At 40.9% G+C, this 27,990-nt stretch overlaps 1 protein-coding gene across 1 annotated transcript; it reads right to left on the bottom strand.

Annotated features, from left to right (window-relative positions):
• Positions 1-1,109: 1,109 nt before the first annotated feature.
• On the bottom strand, positions 1,110-27,966 carry caprin2 (caprin family member 2). Its single transcript, XM_053415434.1, has 19 exons — positions 27,736-27,966; positions 27,574-27,636; positions 27,379-27,465; positions 25,424-25,662; positions 23,863-23,945; positions 23,474-23,553; positions 22,962-23,183; positions 19,353-19,394; positions 19,142-19,270; positions 18,958-19,042; positions 17,644-17,696; positions 17,457-17,564; positions 17,270-17,371; positions 17,016-17,150; positions 3,608-3,752; positions 3,336-3,504; positions 3,090-3,159; positions 2,470-2,518; positions 1,110-1,684 (listed from the first exon to the last, which is right to left on the bottom strand). Exons 1-19 carry the CDS (start codon positions 27,964-27,966, stop codon positions 1,110-1,112), a joined length of 2,667 nt encoding a protein of 888 aa, XP_053271409.1.
• Between the last annotated feature and the right edge of the window lie 24 nt (positions 27,967-27,990).

The following is a 27,990-nucleotide window of genomic DNA, read 5'->3' on the forward strand; positions in this document are numbered from 1 at the left end:
AAAAGACAGTTAAAGACAGCATAGCCAATTCGGTAAAGGACGTATAAGGTTAGTCTGTAAATTGTGATGGAACTCGAAAATAAACCCTTTCAAGATTTACCTGCTTCCTGGAAGTGTGTCGACATTGGGTTTTCACAACAAGACAAAGTATATATGTTGGAACGAAGTAAAGCGGCCACTAGAAATATCACATTTAAGAGGCCAAAAACAGTGTTAATCCATGAGTCCAAGTGAACAGGTCTGATAAATTTGAAATAATTCCTTTTGAATATCCCGTTCACAAGGCAAGTCATGTTTTAAGAGGTCACAGTGAGCTTGACCTTTTGACCTCCAATTTATAATCAGGTGTGCTGAAGTGAATCGTGCCAAATGAAATAAAATTCCCTACGGGCAGTCCTGACATACAACCAAAGTGCAATAACAGTGCCTGTGAAACCTCTGACCATTATTAGTATCCATTTTGCAATTCATTGAGGATGCGCATATTGAATAGCCTACAATTAAGAATCTTTAAGGTTTTAGATATCTATGCATTTCTCAATATCTGCATCTCTCAATCAATGTCCATACATTTGTAATTGAAAAAACAACAAACAGACAATACTGCTCATATTTTATTTAACATTCGGAAAATGAAGGGACCACGTCGATGTTTTTACAGTTATCTTTCTAGACAATATGGCTTAGTGTTTGACACTATACCCACCACCCAATCAGTCTTTCAGATTCATACACAGCAATGGTAGAGTTCAGCTTCAAGTGAAGTTCTGATACAATTCAGCCATACAGTCGGTTAATTTGATGTTCCACATTCTTGTAATCAAAAGCCATTCAGATTACAAAAAGGGACAAATTCACAACATTACAGAGTTTTCACTGAAACCATTGAGCAAATGACTGAACAACTTAAGTGCAAGAGCAAAATGATGTGGTCAAGGCCCAGTTTTACTGGTATCGCAATCAAATTGAGCACAACCAATCAAGTACCTTTGATAAATATAATCCCCCGTTCAAATGGAGTTGTTAACTGGAATACGGATTATATAATTTGGCCACTGACACTTGTCATGAATGGCCTTTATTGTAAAAAAAAACAACAAAAAAGCAGTTCATTCTTGGTACAATAGGAAGCCAGAGAAGGTGCTGTACTTCCAGGTGCTGCCATAGATAGCACCACGATGCAAACGAAGCCAAACTTGGTCCCCTTGGAAGAGAGGCAGGATGGCGTGGTTGCTGGCTGTCTCATGATCTGGGGCTCCATCATTGGCATAAGCTGACACCATCACATCCTCGTTGCGCATGAGGTTGATATAGAGCGGCACAGTGATGGCGAGCTTCAGAATGTGGAAGATGAAGACATAGGTTCCGTTGACAGGGCAGGTGAAGCGGCCGACACGGGTGTCGTACATCTCCCCCAGATTGCTGTGTAGCTGGTCAAACACAATAGGTTGGTCCAGATTACACGGGGCAAAATTGTCAGTGCGAGAGGCAGTAAAGGCCACTTGCAGAGGCTGGGAGAGTGGGTAGAGTTGCATTGGTAACATTGCAGGGTGGTGTTGACTGTGGGGAGTAAGTGAGACCTCCACCGTGGAGACCGACAATGAGTCCCCTAGCCCAGAGTCAACAATGGTGAAGGATCCCTCCCGGTCTGGGCTACTCAACTGGGAACAGTCGCTCCATGCTGCTGTAGAGCAACAACAAAAAAAAGCAGGGTAAAGGGTGCAATTATGGCTACCATGCACTACAGATGCTTAAAAATGAATGGAGACCTTGACTAGTATGCAACTTGTATAGTATTGTCCGCCCCCCCCCAATAAAGAAGCAAATCAAGAGCAGTGTCTTCTTTTGGTAGATAGGGGACTTTTCAGGATCATCTTGTGTTTAGTTTCTCACTCCCAACTAAGACCCATCGAACCAAGGATCAGAGTGAAAGAACCTGGTTATTAGGCAATGCATTCGTTTACATTTTTGGTGGGAAAACAAACTGAACTAAGGGGTAATGGGAAAGAAGTTATTCCAACTCATCCATTGAGTTGGAGAAAAGACAATTATAGGTTTGAAACAGCCCCTGAACACAAGTTTGATCCCATCCATAATTAAATCAAATTTCATGAATTTATCAAACATTACCTCAACAATCAGGCACACTATATGATTAAAGTCAGGACAGCGAGCTGTTATGAAGCGACCGCTTTGAATTCATCCCGACAAACCGGATTTTCATCACCCCAAATAAAGTTCTTTTTTGCCTGGCCCTTCATGCCCATGACAATATTTCAAATGATTTATGCAACTCTGTTCATCAGAAACAAGACGTTTTTCTCCCAGATACCAGGGATGTTTATTGAAATTCAGACTGATAAATTGTGTTGCTTCCAATGCAGAAAAATTTACTAATTCATAAGCCCCACATAAGAAGTTTCAAACTACAAGAAAGCAGTGCTGATAAGTTACAACTTTGGTTCTCACCACTAGAGTTAGGCCTCCCTCCTTCATTTTTGTGTTGGTATCCAGGGTCCTGAGAAAGTACCATAGAGGAATTGTCATACATTATACACAGTCAAAGCAGTGACTATACCTCAGGGCAGAGTCCAAGTATGTGCTTCTTCGCTGCATGAGCACAAGCATGCTCAGTTACATAACACACCATTATAATGATAAATTGAGTTTCCTGGCTTCTTCTCCTCTTGCGGACACTTTGGTGACCAAACTAGATGCGTGTTTTATTACATCTGAAGCTTTGGTCACCAGTTACTTCAATTGTATTGGATTCTGCGCCAACACTTCGTACCCCTGAGACTCATCAAGTGTTTTGTGGACTCAAACACCCCTCAATCGGCATAGTGTTGAATTCACTTTTGTGGGTGAACTATCCCTTTAACTTTTTTGGCATTCCCATCAGGGAATAACATGTCCTAGTCCATTAGTTTACTGAAAATACATTTTTAATGGGAATGACAATTACAGTTTTGGCCGCTGGTCTATATTCCAAACCCAGTTAAGAGATTAAAGTTCATAAACTAGTTACAATACTTTCTAAGTCCCAGAGCCAATAAGGACACTGCATAGACAAATACAGATTTACTTACCCTTACAGCATAGGGGACAGGACCAGAATCCCTGACATGAGCCTGGGGAATGTAGGATCCTCCTGCCGTGGAACACAAATCAGTGTTAAGCCTCAGGACTACCTAAGTAAGATTGATTTCAGCCCAAGGTGCTACTTAAGACAGAATGTGACACACAACAACAAACTCTGAACAGCGGTCTAGAAAAAGAAGGTAAAGTGGTGAAAATCTATTAAGAAATAGGAAAGCTGAGAATAGATGCCTCAATGCCAGCTAGAAAAGCAAATTTGTGCCAGTCCCTTGCCGCCACGTGCCATACCTCTCACCGATCCTCTAATGTAGTATGACTGACCAGGTCGACACACGCTTCCTCCTGAGCGGCCAGGGGACAGGAACATCTGCACATCATTTCCCACTATATAATCTGACTGGTACACTAGAGAGAAGATGAACCACAAAATGTGTTTCAGACAAGCGACTACTGACCATTCAACCCAAGTAAGTTGAAAGTTTAGAAACCCCAAATCGGTTCAACATACTGGGCTGTGGTTCGTCTTCTGAGGGAGCAAACTCAGGTGGGGTTTGTGTACTGGCAGTACTGTAACTGCACTCAGAGAAAACTTCAGACTCCGGTTTGTAGTTCAGTTCCCCATTGTGGGGAGAGGATGTATTCACCTTGAAGACCTACAGAGAGAAGAACATGGATATCATAGTTAAGAAACTGCACGGTACCATTCAGAACTATATTTCAAGGTTCAGGTTGTACATCGCTAAAATGAGTTTTAAATAACTTCCTGAATTCTATAAAGAGCTGGATGACAATTTCTTGCAGTTAAATGCAGATAAAAACAGAAGTCCTCATTTCTGACCCTCCCAGTCTTGGATCGAAGTTAAGGGATTGTCTTTGTATGAAATCTAGGTTTCACTACAGACCAGGCCCGACTCTGGACCAACATGTCAAATGCCTGATCGCTCTTGTTTTTTCAAGCTGAGAAACATTGAAAAACTCAGGCCCATTGTTTCTCAAGCAAAGATGGACATTTTCATTTATGCTTTTACATCGTCCCGGACTTCCGGATGTGCTTTGCCGTTTGAAGACGTGCGTGCGGAGGCTCCGTGTAAAAGTTGTCAAAAAATATTAATATCGCCATACTGTTATCAGTTTGGGGGAGTGAACGAATACTGTTTTGTTCCGGTACTAGCAAGTGCGCTTTCAGTACATTTTTAGACCGAAAAATGACGACTCGAACGAGTCGAACGGGTGGAGAGAAACAGCAGGTGGCTAGCGGCGTAGCCTCCTTAGCTAGCAGGGACAGTGTTAGCCCATCACAAGCCGACAGCATACCTCAGTGGGCTCAGGACATGATGTCCGAGATTAAAAAAGCCAACGTTGCGGTTACGAAATACAGAGAGGAGACAAAGACTGAGATCGCAAAGTGTAAGGAAGAGATAGAAAAAGGAAGAAAAAAGATGACAACCGAGTTGGAAAAATGGACCAAAAGTTTGGAAGAGAGCACGAGAGCCCAATCTGAGTTGCTACGCGGGGAGGTGAAGCTGGTTGCTGATAAAATTAGAAGTCTGGCTGATAGGATGGACAAACGGAAAAATGAGGTAGATGAAACGTTAAATGATCAGTCCGACACCATAACCGACATGGGGACAAGACTGAAAGAAATGGAGAAGGAGATACTGAAGCTGAGGGGACGCAGTGAGGATCTCGAGGCGCGATCACGGCGCAACAACATACGTGTCGTGGGGGTAAAAGAAGGGGCCGAGGCAGGCAAAAAGCCGTCGGAGTTTATGGCGGGCTTACTGAAAGAAAAGTTGGGTCTAGCGGCGGCACTGACGCTGGACCGTGCGCACCGGGCACTCGGCGCGAGACGAGACGGGAACGGAGGCCCACCGAGAGCATTTGTAGTGAGATGTCATTACTACACAGAGAGACAGGAGATACTGAAAAGGGCGAGGGAAATGGAGAGAACACCCGAGGGTCGGAGCGGAGGGATTCACATCTTCCGGGACTTCACCCAAGACGTAAACAGTAAGAGAGCAGCCTTCAGAGAAGCAAGAAGCCTCCTGCGGACCTGCACGGGGGTCAGATACGGGCTACGTTACCCGGCAACACTGGTGATTACGCCAGAAGGAGGACAAACGAAAAGCTTTGAGAGCCCAAAAGACGCTGTGGACTACATCAAGAAGAAATTGAGCCCCGGGTGAGACCTATAGACGGATCTGATTCTGGCTGAGTAGATACTATACATGCTTACACTGTTGAATTGGTTGGGGGATTAATGTAGGCAGGATATTGTTCACCAGTCCTGACAACATTGACAAAATATTTGGCTTCAGTGTATATTTAAAAAGAAGATATGTATACATATTTATAATCCTCATCTTTCTACAAGCTACTGTTGTCCTCCCTCATACTACTGTTTTACTCTATTCAAGGTTTGAGGGTTGAATGTTCCCCCTTGACTATTGTTGCCTACCCTTTATGGCATTGTTTTTTGTTTTTATTTCACTGCTTTACCCTATTCAGGACCTCATTGTGGAGAGCTCCCCCTTTTTGTTTTTGTTTTTCCCATTAGGTGAATAAGTTAAAAGGGTGATGTTATACTTTTCAGACTAAGAGCGATATACACGGAGCTGCACACGGTAGGCTTGGTGTGCAGGAGATGGTGGACCGGTTGGCCACGAGAGAGCTCGCTAAAGAGCATTATATTTGGGTTAGTGTTTATATATGTTATGTGTTATGTATTGGCTGTGTCTGCGTGTGTGATGCCCCCCCCTTCCTTTCCAGACCCCCTCCTTTTAACTTTTTTGCTTTTGTTGCCAAAGGCCACAGTCTTCTGACATGGCACCAAACATGGATCCGAGCAGAATGGCCACAAAACTGATGAGCTGGAATGTAAGGGCGATCAATAATCCAGCTAAACGGAGTAAGGTATTTTCACATTTGAGAGACCAGAGAGTAGAGATAGTATATCTACAGGAGACACATTTGTTGAACAGGGACCACCTCAAGCTCTGTAGGGGGGGATTTTATCAGGTTTATCACTCGTATTTCAATAGTAGGGGTCGGGGAGTGGCCATCCTCATACACAGGAATGTACAATTTGTAGAAACAACCACTATAAAAGATAAACATGGTCGGTATGTTATTGTAGTTGGAAAATTATTCAATATGCCAGTGGTTCTGGCAAACATATATGCACCCAATTGGGATAATGTTAAATTTTTTAAGGACCTATTCTCATTATTACCAAATTTGGATACTCATAATCTGATCCTAGGGGGAGACTTGAATTGTGTCCTAGATTCAACTCTGGACCGCTCTAGTCAAACACCCAGTGTACTGAGCAAATCAGCGCAATGCATTAACTCCTTCTGTAAGGTATATGGTATATTTGATCCATGGAGATACGTAAACCCAACCTCCAGGCAGTACTCTTTTTATTCCCCACCATATCGGACGTATACTAGGATTGACTACTTCTTATTAGACAATAAACTGACCCCTATAGTAACAGGTATAGAATACTCTGGTATAGTAATATCCGACCACAGCCCAGTCATATTGAAACTTCACTTTCCAGAAAACACGCCACCTCAGAGAATGTGGGGCCTTAATAACAGGCTATTGGCAGATGATAATTTTACCAAATTTATAAACTCGCAAATAGTTTTTTTCTTAGAGTTTAATGACACCCCCGACATAAGCAGTGCCATTTTGTGGGAATCCTTAAAAGCTTATATTCGAGGACAAATAATTTCATACAATGCTGGTGAAAGGAAAAGAAAGATGAAACGTACCACAGACTTAACAAAGGCAATAAAAGAAGTTGACCTGGCAAATTCTAGGGCTCCCTCTGAGGAGCTACACAAAAAACGTATTTTGTTCCAAACAGAGTATGATATCTTAATAAATCGGCGTGAGGAGGATCTATATCTTAGGTCGAGACAGGATTTCTATGAACATGGTGAGCGTGCAGGTAAGCTCCTCAGCCACCAGCTGAAGCAGTCAGCAGCCGCTGGTATGATAGTGGAGATAGGGGATAACCTGGGGAATAAGATTATAGATCAGAAAGGTATTAACAACCAATTTAAGTCTTTTTATAAGGATCTTTATACTTCGGAAGTAAATGACAGGGGGCGAGTGAAGGATTTTTTTGAAAATCTGGAAATGCCATCCTTAGAGAGGGCAGATAGGGATAGACTAGAGGGTCCCCTGACTGCAAGGGAGATAGAGAATGCGATTCGAGACATGAAGACAGGCAAAGCGCCGGGCCCTGATGGGTTCCCGAGTGAATTTTATAAAACATTTGCCTCTAAACTGATACCCCTGCTCTGTAGAGTATATGAGGAGGTCCTTGACAGAAAAACTTTACCTCAAACAATGTCACAGGCTATGATCTCTGTGCTCCTTAAGAAAAATAAAGATCCACTTAAGTGTGGATCATACCGCCCGGTGAGTCTACTTGGATGTGATTATAAGATATTGACCAAGGTTCTGGCAGCTAGGATTGGGCCTGTTATAAGTAAGATAATACATCCTGACCAGACAGGGTTTGTTGCTGGCAGACAACTTTCCAGTAATCTTCGTCGCCTTTTTAATGTGATATACACGGCCGAGGATAACATTGAGCCCGAGATTGTGATATCCTTAGATGCCCACAAAGCCTTTGATAGAATAGAGTATCTCTATTTGTTCACGGCCCTTGAGAGATTCGGATTTGGTCCTAATTTTCGTTTGTGGATTGAGATAATATGTGCGAACCCCCAGGCTATGGTAAGAACAAATAGTATAATATCTGATCCTTTTCCTCTGTTTCGGGGAACAAGACAGGGGTGCCCCTTGTCACCCCTGCTCTTTGATGTGACAATTGAGCCCCTTGCAATAATGCTGAGGAATGCTGCTGGACTGGGGGGAATACGCAGGGGGATGCAAAACCATAAACTTTCTCTATACGCTGACGACCTCCTCCTTTTCCTGTCGAACCCTGTCACAAGCATCCCGGTGGCTCTGGATATTATCGAAGACTTTGGGAGGGTTTCGGGTTATAAAATTAACCTAGAAAAAAAAGTGTTATTTTCCCAATTAATAAACAGGCGAGGAGACTATCATTCCAGGCCTATCCTTTTACAACAAACAAAGATAAATTCACCTATTTAGGTGTTACTGTAACAAGTAAATACAAAGACTTATTTAATCATAACTTTAAAGTAACATTGGACAAGGCAAAATTAGATATGGAAAGGTGGTCATCTCTCCCAATATCATTAGCAGGGAAGATAAATTCTGTTAAAATGACTGTAATGCCACGGTTCCTGTTTTTATTCCAGGCAATGCCAATTTTCATTCCTAAATCTTTTTTTAAAGAACTGAATAAATGTACATCTACCTTTATTTGGAAAAAAAACAGTCCCCCGGATAAGAAGAGAGTTCCTAGAGAGGCAGAGAGAAGAGGGCGGCCTGGCCCTACCAAATTATATGCATTATTATTGGGCTGCTAACCTACATAAGCTGTTGTTTTGGGTCTCACAGTTAAATGATGATGAAACCCCAGTGTGGGTACATATGGAAAGATATGCATCTAGCCCGGTATCCCTACGCTCCCTGGTCTGTGCTCCTCTGCCCTTAAGCAAACACCTTTACACAAACAACCCTGTTGTACGTGACTATCAAAATCTGGGTCCAATTCAGAACTCATTTTAAAAACAGAAACGCCCTCCTATCTGCTCCCGTTTATGGCAATCACTTGTTTTCTCCGGCCCTTGGGGGAGCAGCGTTTAGGGAATGGTATAGAGCTGGGGTGGAATGCGTTAAAAATCTGTTTAAAGATGGTGTATTTATGTCTGCTGCTCAGCTGGAGAAGGAATATGGAATCCCCTTAAGGACTAACTACTTCAGATTCGAGATTTTGTGAGAAAGACATTCTCCTCATCCCTTGAACTACCACAGAGTGGGTGGATAGATGGGCTATTGGACATGGACCCGACTCTTAAAGGGACAGTTTCTATGCTTTATGTGAATATCCAGAGGGTGGCTTCCCCATCCCTTGATTACATAAAAAGGAAATGGGAGGAAGAATTAGAGTTGGACATATCGGACGATGAATGGAGATGGGCAGTAGAACTAATACATTCTTCTTCTATATGTGTTAGACATGGATTAATACAGTTTAAGGTGTTACACAGACTTCATTTCACGAGGGACAAACTGGCAAGAATTTACCAGGGAGTTGATCCGACTTGCCCTAGATGTAAACAGGTGCCAGCCAACATATGCCATATGTTCTGGTCTTGTCCCAGGCTCAAAGAGTTTTGGACCAACATTTTTGAAACCTTCTCATCCATCTACGACAAAAATATAGAGCCCGGTCCTCTGACAGCCATTTTTGGTGTGGCACCAGGGGAAACGCAATTAACGATTGCTCAAAGGAAAGCAATAGCATTCTCTTCATTGTTGGCCAGGAGACTGATCTTATTTAACTGGATAAAAGCAGCACCGCCAACACACAAACGGTGGGTAGAGGAGGTGATGACACACCTAAAATTAGAACATCTTAGATTTACTTTGCAGGGCAACACTAAGAGATATTCTAAGGTCTGGCAGCCTTTTATTTCCTATTTTGAACGTGAGTTTTCATCTGCTCCAACATAATTGGCAGCTTCTGAACCCCCCCCCCCTCCCCTTTTTTTTTTTTTTATTAATTTTTTTTAAATTTATTATTATTATTATTGTTGTCATTTCTATTTATGTATTTATTTTTAACCCGAGAGTGTCTGGACTACACGGGTGGTGGGTATGTCTGATGTCTAGTAGTAGGATCTGTCTTGTTATTGTTCTGTCTGTGTACCGTCCTGTACTTGTGATGTATGTTTTGAGTCCTACTATTTTGTCTTGGATGGGATGTCTGATGTCTGAATATGAAAATCAATAAAAACACTTTGATTATTATTATTACATCGTCCCATCTTGATTATTGCAACTCACTTTTCACCTGGCTTAGAAACATTCTCTTGGATCATTTACAAGTTGTCCAAAATGCTGCGGCTTAACTCCTTACAAGGTCTTCTAAAAAGGTCTCATGTGACACCGATTCGGACTATTCTTCACTGGCTTCCCATTCAATTCAGAATCCAATTCAAAGTTGTTGTGATCACCTAAAGCACTCTGCATGGTCAGGCACCTGCCGAAATTAGAGATCTGCTGCAGCCCTATGTCACCAGCAGGTCTATAAGGTCCTCTGGTTGGGGTTTGCTGAATGTTCCCCAATCCAGACTTAGGACTAATGGAGAATGTGCTTTTGCGGTTGTGGCTCCCAAACCTTGGAACTCTCTCCCTTTGGTCTAAGATCTGTGGACACTGTGGAAACCTTAACCTTGTGTAATGGTCCATTTGTTTTTATTGTGCTTGTTATTTGTATGATTGTGTATTTCTCGAAAAGTGCTACATAAATAAACTTACTTGTGTTCAGAGTGCGTTACAAGCTTGTTCACTCAAGTGTCACTGGATTATTCTTCAGTGCTCTTTTGTTCGGTTGAGTTTAAGGACGTTGGTGAGAACATTTAGCATTGCCTCTCTTTTTTTCAGGAGGACTATCATGTTGAAACTCTAAAAGCAATTTTGGGATAACTGAGGCTATTCACTAGCCTGGGTGCCAGACGAACTTAGCCCCGCCCACAACATTTTCGGTCGGGAAGTTCGGTCTGGAGTCGCTCCATTGGGGAGAAATTATGCTCCGGACAGAAGCTGTTCAGACCAATCACATTGGCAGGGTGGGCTTTATACGATGATGGACAGATGATCAACAGTAACGTAATCAACCACGTCATCAAAGTGCGCTTGGGTTGAATTCGTTTTCAACAAACATGCCTGCCGCTGGAGAGCTGAGATGTGTAGATGCTGCCATTGAGTCTGTTTTAGAAGACATCGACTGCGCCTTCATTTTGAAGAGGGACAGAGAACGCGGAGGCGACGCCAAAGCGCCGCGCTAATCTCTATCGCGCCGGCGCTTGACTGTTCACACTGGACGCTGAAGCGATGCTGAACCGCCAGGCAGCGCTAATAATATCACCCGTTGATCCAGTAGTATAAAAGCATATACTTACTTGTTGCTCCAACAATAAGCAACAGCGTCCCAACATTTGTCTTTATTGGTGTTGTCTTTATACAACATGTTCCGAGGATCATACAACTCACTGTACTGTTGGTAAAATTAAAACTCCAGGACAACAGAAGGGGAATTCAAAGTATGGGATGCATATTTGATAATTTATATCATAAAATATGTCATGAATATCGTTTAAAATAATTTTTCAGTGTGTTTCCTGGCGCGATACGCTCACGTAAAGCGCAAAAAATACACTCTACGCCGAAACGATCGCTGCACGGCGCTAGGCAGCCTTGGCGCAGCGCGGCGCTTCAGCCTCCGTTGTGACCCGCACAAAGATTTAACATGGGAGTACATGGAAGCCAGCTGTTATTTAAGGCTTGGCGCTGCGCTTTAGAGTCGCTTTGGCGTTGCTTCAGCATCCGGTGTGAACCCGGCGTCAGTTAATAACTAAAAATGCGTTGCTTAACATAGGTCACATACTACGTTGCGCTGATTGGTTGTAGGTCTATCCAATTGAGACAAGAGACATTTTTTTTTCTGGTTCGGTTGAAACACGCCACATAATCACAGCCCAATGGAGCGGTATCAGACTCACATTCTGACTAGAATTGTGAGTATGACAACGTCAGGCTAGCTATTCACCTTTACACTAATATGACGAACGTTTTAGTCGCCACCAATAAATGGGGTTCAAGCATTTACCCTAACTACACTTTATGTTTCCCAAATCAGATGGTTAATTTGAATTAAAAGTGACAATAGTTAGACACTGACTGAAATTCAATCAAGGCTTATCTATGCGTTTGTCAACGTTGATATTAATCAGGCAATTTTATCCATTACAGTTTCAGATGCATCACCACTTTGGTCAGGGTTAATCATAGCTTGAATGGGAGAAATAAAGATGGATACAATCAGTTTTTCACCTTGCCAACAGATACTTGAATGTGGCAGAGTATAAATCAATATGACTGCGTTTTAAAATAACAGCTGGATTCAATCCAGATAGACCAGAATTTAAACCTTAGAAGTAATGTCACCTCCAACCAATGCAGGTTCCAACAAATATTTTTTTTTCCAGATTCATATAAAAAGGTCACTGTGACCTTAGAGCACTGAAATACAATCACTTGATCTTTGGGTTCAAGTGATAACTGCAAAAGTTTAAGATTTCCCTAAGGCAGTCTTGAGTTACATTAAAAAGGGCAAAAAGGTCTTTTGGAGGCCACCTGGACTTTTGACCCCGAAAACCTAATCAGTCCAAGTGAAGATGTTATGAAATTCCCTACAGACAGTCCGAATATGTCCAATTCACAGGAATGTTAGGTCGCTGTGAACTTTGACTTCCAGGTACCAAAATCGTATCAGTTCATCTTTGAGTCCGAGTGAAGATTTTCACCAAATTTGAACACTGTTGTCATAATCTGCGGGAGGAACTTATGTCTGCAGGTTCTTCTGTCTGTCAATTCGTCTCTGTCCCTCTTCACACATGAACTGATAATCACATGGGATCTTACGAATGTAGTGCTGTATTCTAAAATTGCTATTAATCAATGATGTTGGATCAGTCACTTTGAACCTGATGTCCTTACTCTGCGCGTCACATTATGTCTTGAGCTGCTCCACATCAACCTAACATGACTGCAACTCTATTCCAGACAAATGACTGGTTCGGCACGACGCTATTGTCATTATCATGGCTTTTCGTGTTGTCCGTCAAAACATGGATGGAAAGTTCTGTCGATGTTGAATCAACATGTCTTGAATATCTATGTAGGAAAATTATGCGATAAATATCACCCAGACCTAGCATTGACCCCTAAATGCTATATCACCGACCGCCTGGATTACTGTAATGAAGTCCTGTCCAGATAATGTCCTGAACACACTCCAGTATGTGAAGAACTATGCCGCTAGGAATCTCACCCACACTAAGCTCTGGCTGTACCGGTAATGATCCCTCCGCAGGTTCACCTTCAGAAACTTTGTTACAAGGTTCTACTTCCTCTAGATAGTCAAGTTTGCAGAGCTGTAAAATAACGAATTATTTACTCACGTTACTGTAATTGAGTAGTTTTGTGTACTTTGTAATTTTTTTTGAAGTATTGTACTTCGCTACATGGAAATAACATCCGTTACCGAGTAAAAAAAAAAACAGAGTTCAAGGCGCAAGGCAATTCTCACTGCAGTGGTAGCTGCTGCATAGAGTGTATGACGTTCTCTCGCGTGCACGCTCAACATATGAATACTGATCGTAAAGTTCACTGTTCGCGAAAAATATGCACGACATGCACAAGACTGCACAGGGAGCCACTGCAGAGGGGCTGCAGAGCCCCGGCTACTGCTTCAGAGCGATTAGTTTACTGCTCTGCCGTTAAAGAGATGCGGCTGTCAAAACATTAGTTCTGCCTCGCATTTTCCCCTCCCGGTCACGCACTGTTATGCCTCCGCGCCCCAGCGGTGGGGCGCACCAAACAGTTTGAGAATCACTGCGCTACATCACGGAAATGTTACGGGCACTGACAGAGTCTCTCCTCTGTATCTCAGACATATTTGGTTCAATCGACTCCAAACTAGACACATAAGACAAGAGTCGCGACCTGAAGACTTCTATACAGAAATCGTGACTTAAAATGACAGCACCCCCTGGTGGCAGCAGGAAATGTCTTGTTTTTGGTAAGTCTTACACTTTGAAGTATTCCTCCTGATCCACCTTGCGAAACCATGTCAAACTTTGTCAAATGGGTCTCAAGATATTGATAATGTAGGTATAAAATTACTGTGACTTTTCATCATGCGGATTATTAATGGCGGGGTCGCAAAGTGTGGAGACCCAAATGAAGGTGATGAAGCTGCTGGACCTACAATATTAAATCACTAGAGGGCAGTGTAAGACCATGGTTTGCCAAAGACAAAACTTGTGTTACCTAGGAATTAAGAGCCTGTGTTTACACTGCTTCTCAAATTAGTTATTGGTGGGATATTAATATATTATATTTACAAACATAAAAATAAGCATCTCATTTGTCTCAATGGTTCCATTTAATCGACAGGTAATTCAAAAGTATCTGTGTAGACAACGATAGGTGTGAAGCAGTTCAGTGGCGTTTCTACATTAGGGGAACGTGGGGCACTGCCCCACCAGAACCAGATGGCCCTGTTGTGCAGAAAGCTCAATACATCTGTACTTTGTGGCAAAATATATTTTATATGCAAAGTAGCGTGAATGTGTGTGTGAATAAACTTGACTCACAAGCATTATAGTCTTGTTTTGGAGTCAATTGATTCGTGTGTGTTTCTGTCTGTGTGCACACATGTTTGTGTCGCGCTGAGCGCTAAAGCATGTGAATTGTATTTGGAATAGGATTTCTGCTCCCTGCTGGCACTCAAAATGCAGCCCATAGTATATGTTACGGGTCTATATAGGCCTACTGCTTATAATAATCAGCTACCTTTATTTTTGTGACGGTGACGTGACGTCATACAAAATTGCCCCACCAGAAATTTCAGACTAAAATCGCCACTGAAGCAGTTGCAACCAGGATCAGGCTTCACCATGTTCATGGTCCACATCTGACATCATTGTTTGTTGTTTGATCCATTGACATTAGGACTCACCGTCACGAAGGATGCCATACGATGAATATGAGAGCAACAACCATGTCAAACTGTGTCAAATAGGTCTCAAGACATTGATAATGTAGGCATACGATTACTGTGACTTTTCATCATACGGATTATTAATGGCGTTCCATCAAAGTTCATCAACACGCCATGACACATGAAATCGCTGTAACTTCCGTGTTCATGGGTCCATCTCCCTCAAACACTGTGTTTATCAACAGCCCCCCCCCCAGAAGATATTCAGATGGTTTTAAGGAATGGGCGTGGCAAAATAACTGACTAGCGCCCCCTAAAGGGCAGCCCCGGCCCTACGATTGGTCTACATCTACAAAAATCGATAGGGACATGAGTCTTTTTATGACAAAGAAATTAGTCTCTTGGACAGATATGCTAAACCACACAGGAAGCCCGCCATTTTAGATTTGGTGGCCATATTCCACACTTTTACTTTGATGTACTTGTCGTAGAGCTTTCATCGGATCAAATAAAAATTTAGATGAGTGTCATCCAAACAAGATGGAGATCTAAAGTTATCAAATTTCTACTCTTCTTCATACTGTGTGACCGTGGGGTGGCGTCAAAGTGTGATTACATGCCATCAAAACACGAGTTTCTGTATATTGGACACATTTGGTCCAATCGAGTCCAAACTACACATGTAAGACAAGCGCGACCCTAAATCATAGCACCACCCGCTGGCTACAGGAAGTGAAGCGTTTACCCTTGCAGCAGTGCGCAAACTCATGCAACACGGAGACGAGCGCTTGGTCATTGAACGTTCTCTCTTCACCGACCGCAACAGACTTGAAATTGCCTGTGCTCGGAACCGTTAGTGCTACAACGTAGCACTAGTTTGTCATTAAGTTCAACGTTTTCATAAAAATTAACGTATTCAATGACCACGTTCTTTTGAACTCGTTCATGCACAACACTGCCTGAAACTAAATACTAGCTCTACTCACCTTTAAAATCAGCTGCTGCTCAGACTCGCTAGTCTACAAACTTCTTGTAGACTCTAAAGGTTGACCAAAGTTTAAATATACAGTGGGACAGCGGCATTTTAACTTTTATGTGGTTCATGTCTTCACATGTCCTCCCAAAAGTTCTTAAATGTTGTGTCCAATGTTAAATGATTAATGTTTGACATTGCAATTATATTTGTAAAGATTCTCCTTTAATTAAAAAATAACTGTTTTTGGATTGGATTCATGACCCCTCCCTTTTTTGCACTGTATAGGAGCGGCCCCCCCCATCAAGTGGTTGGAAGTAACTTTTACTTGAAGTACATATTAAATAAACTACTTTTTACTTTAGTCGAATTTTAGATCGGTACGTTTACTTAAGTAAAATTTTCATTAAAGTAAAAAGGTACTTTTACTTAAGTACAATATTTCAGTACTTTTTACACCTCTGCAAGTTTGATCGTCTTCTCGGTGCTCCGCCAGGTTATACTGTGGTCTATTAGGGTTCTCAGGGAAACACAAGAGGCACTTTTTCATTCTGTTGTGTTGATTCTTTGTTGTCCCTAGAAGTTTAGATGCACTAGGCCATAAATCAAATTTGTAAAATTATACATATATTTTGTCATAATTTTTTTGTCAGTTGAAATAAAACCTCAATAGGCCTACTATAAAAAGCACTTAGCATTTTTTATTTGGTTCTTGAACTTTTGATACTTAAGCAGATTTCAACAACAGTTACTTAAGTACATTTAATATGAGCTACTTTAAGACTTTGACTCAAGTAATTTTCTTAGGGGTGACTAACTTTTACCGGAGTCACTTTCAGCTAAGATATGTAATTTTACTCAAGTACGGCTTTCAAGTACTTTATACACCACTGCCCACAACTAAATTTGCATCAAAATCAGGCTCCAATCTCACAACGTAAGCTCAGCTTCCCTTTGGTGGTTACAATCAGTCCATGGACCCTTGCTTTACATAATGCCAATACCGAGAGTATCCCACCATTTTTTGAGCTGAGATGCACCGTTTGTATTGACAGTCTCCAAGTCTGTCTGCCCAACCTACTTGTAAATGTAAATATTGACTCATGAATTAGATTTCATAGCATATTTTAAAGATTCACATCTTTCAATACGGAACTAGAAAGTGACAGAATTCTATGGTAGGAGTCAAACCTGTGGTGTTTAAGGTCTAAATGGCAGAAAAAGAAAACATAATAACACCTTGGTAAGACTTACTGAATGGATGTCCTGAAATTGTGCAGAGGGGAGAGTTCTCCTGTTGGGGGGTGTAGAGAAAGTCTGTCCCTGAGGGCTGGTAGGGGTGCAATATCCCACCCCATTGCATGGACAATGCTTATGTAATGTGGTGGGCTCAAACTCAGCAACAGGTGTCTGTGGTATACAGAGAAAGGTTAAAGCCATTGTTTAAAAGTCAATCTACATCATTTAACAGATATAGGTTTTACGACGTGGCCAGAAGGGCCATTTACACGATGATGGCTCCTCTCATCCAGGCAGACAGAAATGATGGACTCCCTGTGGTAAAGTGGCGGTGAGGGAAATACCTTTTTATCAGCCAACTGAAGTGGCTCCTGCATAGAAGAGACATTTAACAGCCACTTAGAGCTCTGGGATTTAGACACATGTTGCATCGCTTACAAATGAGTTGCTTCTTACATGGGGCGTGTCCTTTGCGGAGAGCTCCAGGTTACTGGACTCCAGGCTCTGATCTCCAGTGGTCAGTCTGGCCTTGTGCTCCATAAGCCTAGTAGGCAGTGGGGTGGACTAAGTGGGGGATGAGGATGAAGTCAAGTGAAGTCCAAATAATTGTCACTTAAGTCACATCTGATATACATATGCTTACATGAATTGCTTTGTGCAGGACATCAGCTGGGCTTCTCAAGTCTGCCTGAACTACTTAGTATGGGGGAAAGAGATCATACATCGGGAAATCACATTCCAAAATCTAAGGCTGTAGCTTTCTGAAAACTAAATTCAGTTAGTAAAAAAAATATGCTGTGTCTCATTTCAGGGCCCCATCCTTTTCAGAAGCTGCATTTGAGGATTGGTTGAGTCAAAGCGACTAGAACGCCCATATTTGGAGGCCCCTTCAAATGTGGCCTACAAAAGAGTTAGGGTTAGCGACTTACATTTTTAGTACACTCAACATTTATGAGGGGCCATTTAGGGGTTCAATATCTTGCCAAGGACACTTAGGCATGCAGATGGGAAAGAGTGGGATTCGAACCGGCAACCTTCTTGTTGCAGAACACCCGCTCTATCCCCTAGGCCACGCTCTCCCCTGACAAACTCTTTTTCTAAGAGGTAATCAACGCAACAAGCGAGGCGACATCAGAATAATTTCTTTAAATGCAAGTACTCAACCTAACATCTAACAGCACACATGTAAAAAATTCTTTTCAATGTTTTTAATCAACCAAAGAACTGATTCATCTGTGGCTCTGTTCCTAAGCGACGACCGTAAGGGCATGACAAGCTGGTGCTGCAATAAAAAAACTCAGCTATAGATTGCCTGGGAGGGAGTTAGAGCAAACAAGAAGTATGTTCCTCTATGCATCCAAAAGAGCATTTTGCGCAGGTTCATTGCTTCAACATTTCTCAGATTTTTCTGAAAGGGGAGGGGGCAACAAAATTCAATGAACTACCCAATTTACTTTACATAATTTAGCACAAAATATCAAAATACATAGCTAAAAAGTGACAAATTATAATAAGTCTTCTTAAAGGTTTAGTCTGTAAGATTTAGTGATATCTAGGGGTGTAGTTGCATGTTGCAGCTGAATACCCCTCTCCTCACCCTCCCAAAGATGAGAGAGAGAGAACCAATGGGAGCCTTCAGTTGTCAGAAAAACTCAAAAGGTGTTTGGTTTGGACAACTGTAATAAACATGACAGCCTCCGTTGAGAAGACCCCCTGATGTAAATATAAAAAAGGCCCATTCTAGAGTAAATAAAACAATTGTTACAGTTTAGGTGACCACATACTAGCGAAAACATCACCGGGATTATTTTTAATTCAATTACTGCCAATAGATAGATATTTAGATTTTTTTTTTTTTTTTTTTACACACTGGATCTTTTAAGCTACAGAAAACGACATTTAGTCCACCTTCAGCTGGAATTGTTTTGTCAAATTACAGAGGTGACTTCCAAGTTACCCAGAGGAGAGGGCAATCCAGATGACTGTCTCTTCAGTCCAGGGTGGCCATTATTGGAGAGGCTCTCACTATCAAGGACAGAGTCCTAAAGAAAAAAATGTGTTACTGTCATTAGTGACATAGCAGACGTGAAAAGTGTGTTATTGAATAAAATGTTCTTTGCTTGCAAACAGCCAAATTCCACCTGCATGAAACTGAAGGAGCCATGGATCTTTGTCATGAAGTCCTCCATTTGCTGCTTCCTCAGGATGGGGTCTTTGGGTAAGGTAGACCGAGAGTTAAAAACTACCAAGGGCTTCTCCATGTGTACTGCCTGTTGAGAATCACAAGTATACATTTACAAGTTGTATGATGTAGATTTCTGTACAATTTTAAACAAATAGTTTTGAACTCACCAACTTGGCATTTTGCTCTCCCTTGGCTTTCTTCTCTTTTTTCTGTGGATAATTTTCATTAATTGTTGTATGATCACCATTGCTGAACAATATCATTCTGTGAAATGGTCATAACAAGCAGCTCACTAGATCAGTTTAAAAAGGCATTAAAAAAAAAAAAAACTTTTTCTGATTTACACAGCTAGTAATATTTGAAAGCTCAGAAAACAGATACGTGTGTCATTTGGCATAAATAAACATTTTAGTTGAAAGTATATTGTATCCAGAATAAGCCTGGCATTATGATAACGAGATAGGTAGCTGAGTACATTTCACAGCAGAAATAAACTTGAAAGTGCTCCACTGGACAAGTAATACACTAAAACTATTATCTTAAATGAATAGGGAGCTGTTACTTACTTATTGGTCAGGCTCTATTACACAGCTAGAGAACAAGGGCCTCATTTATAACCATTACATATGCACAAAAATGTGTACCCTCATGCAAAAGTGGGATCTATAAAAACAAACTTGATGGAAGAATGTGCACAATTGTATACAAACTCAGACTCGACCCAGGCATAAATATTATAATATAGAGACAGGAGAGGAGTGATGAAGATGTGAGGTGGTGAATATTAATTTAAACAAACAATATGCGTGTCAAAACTGTTCCATAAGAACCCTACAATTACAAAAGATATCAGCCAACTCAGAGCAAATTATGCTCCGATACAATAGTAGAGTTACAAAACCAAGAGATTTGATTTTGACAACATTATGCCTGTATCACCAAGTAGGACTTTTCAAATGGTATATGGTAAATGATATCCTAGGGTGGAGGAAAGGATGTCATCAATTGTCATGATCAATTGGGCAAGGTGTGAAGTAGATGATCCAGATGCTATAAACATTGCAGTACTGTGGTGTACTTGTTCATAATGGAGCAATACATTACCACTATGCATTCTTTTATTAGGGATGATACCACTGCTGACCACCAAATTGGTCAGTCACAAGTCCCTAAATTCCTGTGTCAAAAAAGTTGTGCTTCTGGGTTTGTCACTTGATACAATGGTTCACAAAAGATTGATCAGCAGGTTCCTTTACCTTTTATGGATGTGCAGGGCCCTATTGCTTTGAGGAGTGCTACCTGTGTTTTTAAATGCCACTGCACTAATTCTTTAATGCGCCAAAAACACCGGGCGTATGAGCTCAACACGTTGATCGATCGTTGCATTATTCCTACACGTCTACACAAAAACCAGTCTGTGAAGAAGCATGAAGTTACCCGTGTTTGCCATCACATCACAAACCAACATGGCTAGACGCAGAGCCCGCTACTGCCTTTGGTGACAGTGTCTCACATTGGGTAAGTGTATGGCTGTTAAAAAGGGAAAAGCCCAACATATATCTGTGTCTCGTTTTGACACTGTTCGCATAGCATGCAAGTACCCTCAGCACCTCGGTCAGTTTTTAAGAGACTGGACTTTGAGAGTCTGTAAGCAGTGTACAGCTAAGGAGACGGGACAGCAGGGATCGGGGCTATTTAACAGTGAGAAGGTCTGGTTTTGCTCTGAACTGTTACAACTCTCAGAAAACTGTTTTTAATGTTGCCTCAAACTTAAACAAATTTAAATCAAACAAGCAAGTAATATAATATAAAAAAGGTGTGTATGCACATTTCAAGGTGGACCCATTTGTAAATGGAAACTGCCTCCAGGTGAGTCACTGCAGTTTTATAATGCCGCTTTTTAATTAACACACACGATTCCCAGCTTTTGTGTGCGTGCATACACACTTTGCATAAATCCTATTTATTGTTATACGAGGCCCCAGTTGTCTGAAAATCAAATGGCTTGAATTATGAGATTCTGCAATGACTGTCACTTGACATGTAACATACTGCACCCTGAGGAAAGTCGGAAATTTGAAACAGCTACAAGACCGATGGGGCCTTATGTACGAACATGTTAGTATTCTAAATTTCTGACATTTGTTCGTACGAATATGCCACACCGGATTCAACAAAAGCTTCCATCAACAGAGAAGTGTGTTTATGGCATTTGCAAACATGATGAATGCAGCCTGTGTAGATTAAAGTCCTGTTTGCAGAGATGAAGAGAAGGATCTCTAGACTTTTAAGCAGCAGAAGTAGAAATGAAACCGCCCAAAGCAGTCACTGAAATAAAGAAGAAATTGTTCACCACAAAAAAAACAGTTCGTACCAGTTAGAAAAATGAAAAAAATTAGCGAACATTTGCGAATGCAACAAGCTCTCCTCAACATGCACAACTTAATTACATCTGTTCATATGAACGGTTGTTACATGAGGCCAATTGTCTGAGAGGCAGGGGCGAGTCTCTTTAATGGGAAGAAAATGTTCTCATTATCCATTCACCACTATGACGATGGAGGGCTGGTTGAAGTGTTTGACTCTACAAAACATCTGGAGTCTCAGGGGTAAACAGCAGTGCAACTGAGTACAATTGAAGTAAATTACCACTGCTTCTTCAGACATTAAACAGAAAAAAAATATATATATGCAACATGCCTCCATACTGCTTGTGTGGTGTCATCCAAGTATCTGCAAGCCCAGACAATTATATTCGACTCCAAACCATTTACACCAACCTAAATGTCCTCTGATGGCCTCCTAGGTGGTGCGTTCACCTACCCTTGGGCACACCATTGGATGGCTACGTCCGCTAGCATCTCCACTACCGGCAGTGGACTCTTAGGCTTAAAAACAGTGTAAATGACCTTGTTTCAAGTCGAATATGATGTTTTCTTACATCTGAAAAAGAAGTCCCCAGTAACACCAATTGTATTGGACTTGGCTGTAACGCTGTTTACCCCTGAAATGACTCGCACACTTAAACCCACCCCACCATCGGCATAGTGGTAAGTAGATAAGAGTGAATTTTTATTTTGGGGGTTAACTATCCCTTTAACGCTCCCACAATAATAAGGTCAACCAAATCACCAGAGCTGCCTTTTTGTATAACAAATATAAAGTTCACCTTTAGCCAACACTCTCCTCTGTTGCTGACAAATCCATGCCTTCAACACATTCAGAATTAACTACTGCAACAGCCTTCTCTACAGTACAATAGGAAATGTCATCAAACTCCAGTTCATCCAGAACACTCATTCACAAAGCAATCAATAACCAGACCCCCACCTATCTCACTAATTTGTCCCACCACACTGCTCCTTTGATGACAACCTCTTGTCACTTCTACTCAGAACCAAGCATTGAATCTGGGGCGACAGAGCCTTCTCCATAACTGTCTCACACATCTGAAACTCTCCCCAAAACAAATCAGACTCTCCTGAAAAATTACAAAGACCCACCTCTTAAGAACTACTTGGTGTGATTTATATTGTGCATTTTGTATTTCTAGTCATTTCTCTTTTTAACCCATGTAAAGAATAAAAATCAAATGATTAATCATCTTACTTAAATTTGTAATGAGGCCGATGACATTTAGGTAAAGAGGTGCATGTCTGAAAGGGGCTTTAGAATAAGTAGTACAAGCATGTTGGCAGACGGAAAAATCTTTAAATACAAGTTATCAAGGTTGTACAATGATGGCTTAAAAAGGGAGTCAGATAAGGGTATCTCACCTGTTTGCAGTCGGATCGTTTCTTGGTGGGGACTTTGTATATATAAGTAGCAGCTCCTCTCCATGGTTTGTGGACTGGGCACTCCATATCCCAGTTGTCAAGAGGCTCCCTTTTTCTTATGGCCTCAAAATCATCCCTCCAGTTCTGAGTGGAAAGAGACTCCATGTCAGTCAGGTAAAGTCTGGATTTTGAGGAACAATTTGCAGTCACACAAACAGAAATCTGAAAAGTAAAACTGGCAAACTTACAGATCATTGGTCTTACCTCATTAGAAACTTTCGTTTCATTTCGTTTTGACTTCGATATGGCTGACAGCAGAAAGAAATATGAATCTTGAGACCTGAATCTGCAATTCACCATTTTCTGACTAAACAAATATATACATTAATTTCCATAGTAAAACTTATTTTAACGTTTTTAATGCCCAGCTCAAATTTCTGGCACAGTTATCACCCACTGGCCATTAGTGTAAGCATGGTCTTACTGCTGTGGCTGATTTTGCTCGGGAACACCTCAGGAGTCTTGTTGGGTAGAAGACAACTGAAGTATTTGCAATTTAACAGCCTGGTGAGCTCCTCTTTCAACAGCTTAACTAGAAGAAAAAATTAAGATTCATTTCAGTTTTTAAAAATAAGTTTCTGTAAAATCTATCCATAAAGATTTACGTTAATAATCTAATAAGCACACTTTAGAAACAACGGGAGAAATAATTTATTGTTTTTGTAAACCAAAACAAAAGTCTATACTTTATTGTATATGACAGGTATTAGTACCTACATAGTTTGTTTATTCAAACCATACAGACATATTATATGCATGGGACCACCATAAAGCCATGACCTGCTGAAGGTTAAAAGAAGGGGAGCCATACACCTCTGTAAGATGTATACAGCATACTCACATGTGGATCCAGCAACAGGCTTGTCTGTCCCCTCCAACAAGTCCGAGAACACCACAGCTGCCTGTTCCATCTGCTCCCCTAAACTACAACACAGTGCAGAGAAGATAGGTCACCAAGGAGCCAAGAGACAATAGTGGCAAGAAAGCTAAGTGCAACTCAGCTGTGGAGACTTAAAGCCAGTAAACATGAGTTTATAATAAATGATAAACTACCGTTTAACATTTGCATAAACTTTTTATATAATGCGTTATATAATACAGATTTTCCAAACTTCAATGAATGTGTATTGTGCTGTTAAGGCTACCAAAACACAGGTGACCTACAACTCTTTCATAGACTATTCATGTTCTCCATTTAGTTCAGTGGTGAAACCCAAGACACAATTCCACTTTTACACTCTGGACAGTTTCCACAACACCAATACAATGAATCTCAATTATTGAATTTCACAAAATGAAAGTACTCGTATTTTAGTATTTCTATTTTATCTAAAGTATACTTTCACACATTTCAGAGGGAATTATGGCATTTTGTAGTCAATTTATTTCATGGCTTACTTTTTTTAAATGAAGATTGTACACAATAGAACAAGCTTTTCAAACCACAACACATTCTTAAAGACTAAACTGGTGGTTTCTAAACATTTGTGACTTCTGAAGTCCTACAAAAGGCCATTTAGTCATTTCAGATGTTAAACTGTTGCCTCTGAAGTTCTTACATTTCATTTTAGTGGTTGTTCAAATGATCCAATATTAGAAAATATGAAAGATTAGAGAAGCAAGCTCTCATAATACATCCAGTGTTAACACTAACCCTAGAACTAGCTTAATTTCCAGCAGCAAAAAGGTTACAGCTTCTGCTTCACTATTAATGATCCAATACAATAATATCGTTAATCAAATTTGAACTTTTGCTTTAAACATTTAACTAATTGATACCTTTCTGAATGCTGGGAACACACAACCAAGTTTTTGAGGAGGTCATAAGGTCCGCCATACCACCCACCACATACATCAGCAATTAAGCAGTCATAAAGGAAAAAAAATAAACACCAGCCACCAGACCACATTATATAGCCAGCTGGTTGGGAATCATGTGGAAGAACCAGCAATATAAAAATAGGCAACTATGTAAATAGCAGATGATGTTTTCTAGACTGCTGTAAAAGAAAGTGTCATCTTCTTCTGGCTCTGTCAGTCCCTCACACTCTATGATAAAGTTAATAAGCCTTATTATCTCTTCTTGGTTGGATTTATTTTTAATTAGTTTGTTTTCCTTAGTCTGTAAAGCAGCCTTGGGTAACTTGAAGGGAATAAATTAGTATCTCATCATCATTAATAATAACAAGACAATAGCAGAGATGAAGCACAGACTTGTTTAAACCGCAAAAAGGAAATAATGGAACTAAAATGCCAAGGACTCAACATGACAAGGACCCTAAACAAGGTGTCACATTGCCAGATTGTTTAAATCATGCTTAATTACCAGTTATCCTAATAACCACTACAGATGCATTTAGTCATTCATCCAAATGTTTGTGCTACACCACTGACAAACTTACTTCAGTTGGTTATTCCTCTTGACTCCCAGCAGGGTGGCAAGCTGACCTAGGCTGCACAGCTGCTGGGCTGAGATGTGGGGGGCCTGATTGTGTCCAACCAGCAAGTCTCTCCTAATATGCTCATGTTGCAGGCTGTGGAGAAGATTCTGTATCTGAAGCACTGTTCCCAGACGCCTCCTCTCCACCTCCACCTTTTCCACCTGCTCCCTTTTCACTGCCTTCTTCTGGGCTTTCAGCAACTTCAGGATATTAAGCACAGCCAGTGGATGAAGTGTATAAATCTAGCGCTGTATGATATACAGTAGAATAGAATGTATTTTTAGCATGGAAATCAGATCAATAAGTGGGATGTTAATCAAGTCTTGCATGTGATTGCCCCCCTCATTTTGATACATTTCATCTGTCTCAAGACTTGTTCGACCACTGACTATCATTTTTCTAAAATGGGGTTGGTTTATGTGGTTATTTATGGAGTTCTGCTGAATCTTCTTTAGTATCAAAAGATGCTACTGCTGATGTAGAGGTCTGTTGAATTTGCCATTTCTGCATAAAAAAAAAAAAAATGGATGGTATATTTTCGCTAAAAGAACACACAATACCAGAAGTGTTTGATGTGCTACGTCATGTTTAAATCGGTCTTATTGATTTCAAGTCTGAGACAAATCCATCCAGAAGCATTTTGGTCTACTAGTGTTGAAATGAAATAAGTGAATGCAGACCCATTCACACATGCAAATTATATTGCAACGGTTATATTTAGTATAATGCTTTTAATTGAAAAGAGAGCATGAAAGAGTATAAATTTAAATTAGTACAATAGTTCACATTATGGGAAGTGTAGTTGTATCCCTTACTTAAGATTAGACAAGAATATTATTGATACTATACACTGCCTGCATCATCTATGGAGCTAGAGAGTAAATTTGGTTTGCTTGGCATAAAGACTTCAAGCAGCTAGCCTGACTCACTCCAAAATACAAATATATGCCTACCAGCCCTTCAAAAGCTCACCAGGAATCATGAGTTTGATTGAGCAGTCCGAATGTTATTATGCGGTCAACTTTAAAAAAGGGATTAAAATAGGTTATTTACACCACGTTTTAAGTCTAAAAGTCGGTGTAAATGACAGTTCCAAGTCAAATATAAAAAGGCATGTTATATTTTTTTCTGTTGATTTATTTCGTCTAAGGTCTTGGTCCCCAGTTATTTCAATTGTTTAGAATTTGGCTGCTACAATGTTTACTTTTGAGAGTCTAGAAGAGTTTTGTGGACTCAAACACCTACCTCACCCCTCCATCAGTATAATGGTGGGTAGATAATGGACTGCATTTTTTCTCTTCAGTGAACAATCCCTTTAAGCTACATTAGAGGGCAGCATCACACAATCCATGGCAACAAATGCCACACAACAAAACTAGTTATTTATATTCATTAATTATTCTCATTAAATGATATGCTGTTTTCATATGGAGGAACGTAGGAAGTCAATGAGTTCCAGCAAGTTCTGTGTGTTGGTGTTCTAGTGGGACATGATAACACTGCTGCTTACCAACAGTAACATGGATGCTGCAGAGTAAACAATCTAGCAAGGTAGCAGGTGCAGTAATGTAAGAAATAGTGCCAGGGGAAAGGATGAGGCCATTCGGAATATCAAAAGCTTCCTCGGACATATTTAAAATTACAAACGAAAAATGTATAAATCCTCCCAAAGTGTTCCTGGGATATCATGTTCAAGTGAACGGGACTGATAGATAACCCAAAGAAAAAAATGCATTAAAAAAGCCCATATTTGATTACATATGATCATAAGGTTTGTTTCGAGCAATACCTTTTGCTTTGAAACTGAGAAGCGGCTTAACACAGCAGAAGCACCTAACTTTACTTGACATGCCATCACTGCAAATGTTATTTTTCAAGCAAATGATCAAAACTATTTGATCAACAAAGAATCTTACACTCTGAGTCAAGTCGTCTAGGGTTTTTTGTAGCTCCTGAGCGAGTTCCAGGTTATGCAACACCTCCTGATACTTTTCCACAGCCGCCTGGAAAACAACAAAATACAAGGGCCGGGGAAAAACCCTAAGCACACCGAACACATATCTGCATAAAGGAAGTCATATCTTTGTTGCATTTACATTCCCAGGACTTACAAGTTGATCTTTGTTTAGTTCCTCACTCCTGGTCAGCCTTTTCCTGTAGTCTTCCAGTTTTAGCTGGTGACACACAAGATGGATGATGAAATCCAGGTTCCTGCCTCTACCTCTCCAGCTTCCAAACCTTTTTTTTTTTTATCTAGGCCATCACCATCTTACCTTTTTTTTCTCCAAGTTGCGGACTTTGTGTTTAAGGCAGATGAGGCCATCTTCTATGTAGGTTTCATAGCCATTGTAGACCGTGGTGACCTCCAGATTGAGCTGCAAGGTGTTCAGCTCTACGTTTGGGTTAGCAGCCATCATGGGGTCTTCCTGCCTTTCAGTGCCCTCCTCTGAGCGCTCAAGTGGGGAGGTGACATCCTCAGTAGGGGACAGACACAGCTGCACCATGCTGGGCTAGAAAAAAAACACACA

This window comes from Pleuronectes platessa, chromosome 22 (genome assembly GCF_947347685.1).
Source record: "Pleuronectes platessa chromosome 22, fPlePla1.1, whole genome shotgun sequence".
Classification (NCBI taxonomy): domain Eukaryota; kingdom Metazoa; phylum Chordata; class Actinopteri; order Pleuronectiformes; family Pleuronectidae; genus Pleuronectes; species Pleuronectes platessa.